Source organism: Pteropus alecto, unplaced genomic scaffold (genome assembly GCF_000325575.1).
Source record: "Pteropus alecto unplaced genomic scaffold, ASM32557v1 scaffold76, whole genome shotgun sequence".
NCBI lineage: Eukaryota > Metazoa > Chordata > Mammalia > Chiroptera > Pteropodidae > Pteropus > Pteropus alecto.
Window position 1 is genome coordinate 29,152,146 of NW_006443138.1, and position 925 is coordinate 29,153,070.

The 925-nt window shown below is 41.8% G+C and overlaps 1 protein-coding gene across 6 annotated transcripts in view; it reads right to left on the bottom strand.

The window, feature by feature from the left end:
* RAD52 (RAD52 homolog, DNA repair protein) overlaps window positions 1-925 on the bottom strand; it is a 30,955-nt gene that overhangs the window by 1,623 nt on the left and 28,407 nt on the right. For 5 of the 6 annotated variants that reach the window (XM_015598400.2, XM_025040974.1, XM_025040973.1 and 2 more), the window contains one exon: window positions 219-299. The exons of the other annotated variant lie outside the window; for it this stretch is intronic. In XM_015598400.2, the coding sequence (XP_015453886.1) occupies window positions 219-299 (81 nt within the window). The remainder of the gene's footprint in view (window positions 1-218; window positions 300-925) is intronic. 6 annotated transcript variants of the gene reach the window in all.

Genomic DNA, 925 nt, shown 5'->3' on the forward strand with positions numbered 1-925 from the left:
AGACAACAGAGGAGCTGAATATGTGCTCTCAGAACTGCCATCAATCCATTTTGGGTCCTCCTCTTTCTAAAACGTCATGGGGCTCTAAAACAGAAATGAGGATTTTTATGCCTCTCTTAAAAATGCATCTGTGACTACCAAAAGTACACAGCACAGTAACAGAGCATTTCATAGGTATTGACTAATTAATACTCAGCATTCCGTTTGCCCCTACCGACCTGCAAGGGAGTCTTTCTCAGTGAGTGGGTCTGAGCCATTTATGGGAGTGCTGTGCTTCAGAGGAGGTACTGGCAGCGCCGCTACAGTTTAGACACAGAAAGGACAAAATCAGAATCACACAAATTCAGTATTGGAGCAGCCTCGAGTGCCCAGGGTTACACTGGTTCATAGCACAGCCAGTGGTAGAATTTGAGATTCCTGAGTCCCAGTCCTATCTACAGATAAGACTCTTTTTTTTTTTTTTTTTAATCTCACTAAATTGAGAGGGTGGGGGAGTTTATTTCTCCTTTAGCAGCAAAAACAGAAAGGTTCTTAGAAGATATCTGTTCTACTTTTTACTTTTTAAAGCTATCACCCTTGTTCCAAGAAAATCTTAAGCAGAAATGCAATATGTAAAACTGATATAAACAATGACTGGTTGTCTGAACAGGGGTGGGGGAAGTCCTGGATCACACTCTTTTGCACCCCTCACCCCCAGGGAACTTCTGCAACAGTTTGGAAGCTAAAGATCCAGAATAATTCTTACTAAGAACATCTCCAGTATAGCAAGTTGTTTTGGTTTGGGGGGAAGGAGTTACATTAATTTCAGCCTGGCAGTGCTGAGGGGAATATTAATGAACTAAACATGAAGCAAATCCTCTGTGAATCTTCATAATCCTTAGGGAGAAGCTAGGCAAAAATTCAGTTGGTCTGGGATAAGCCCTCT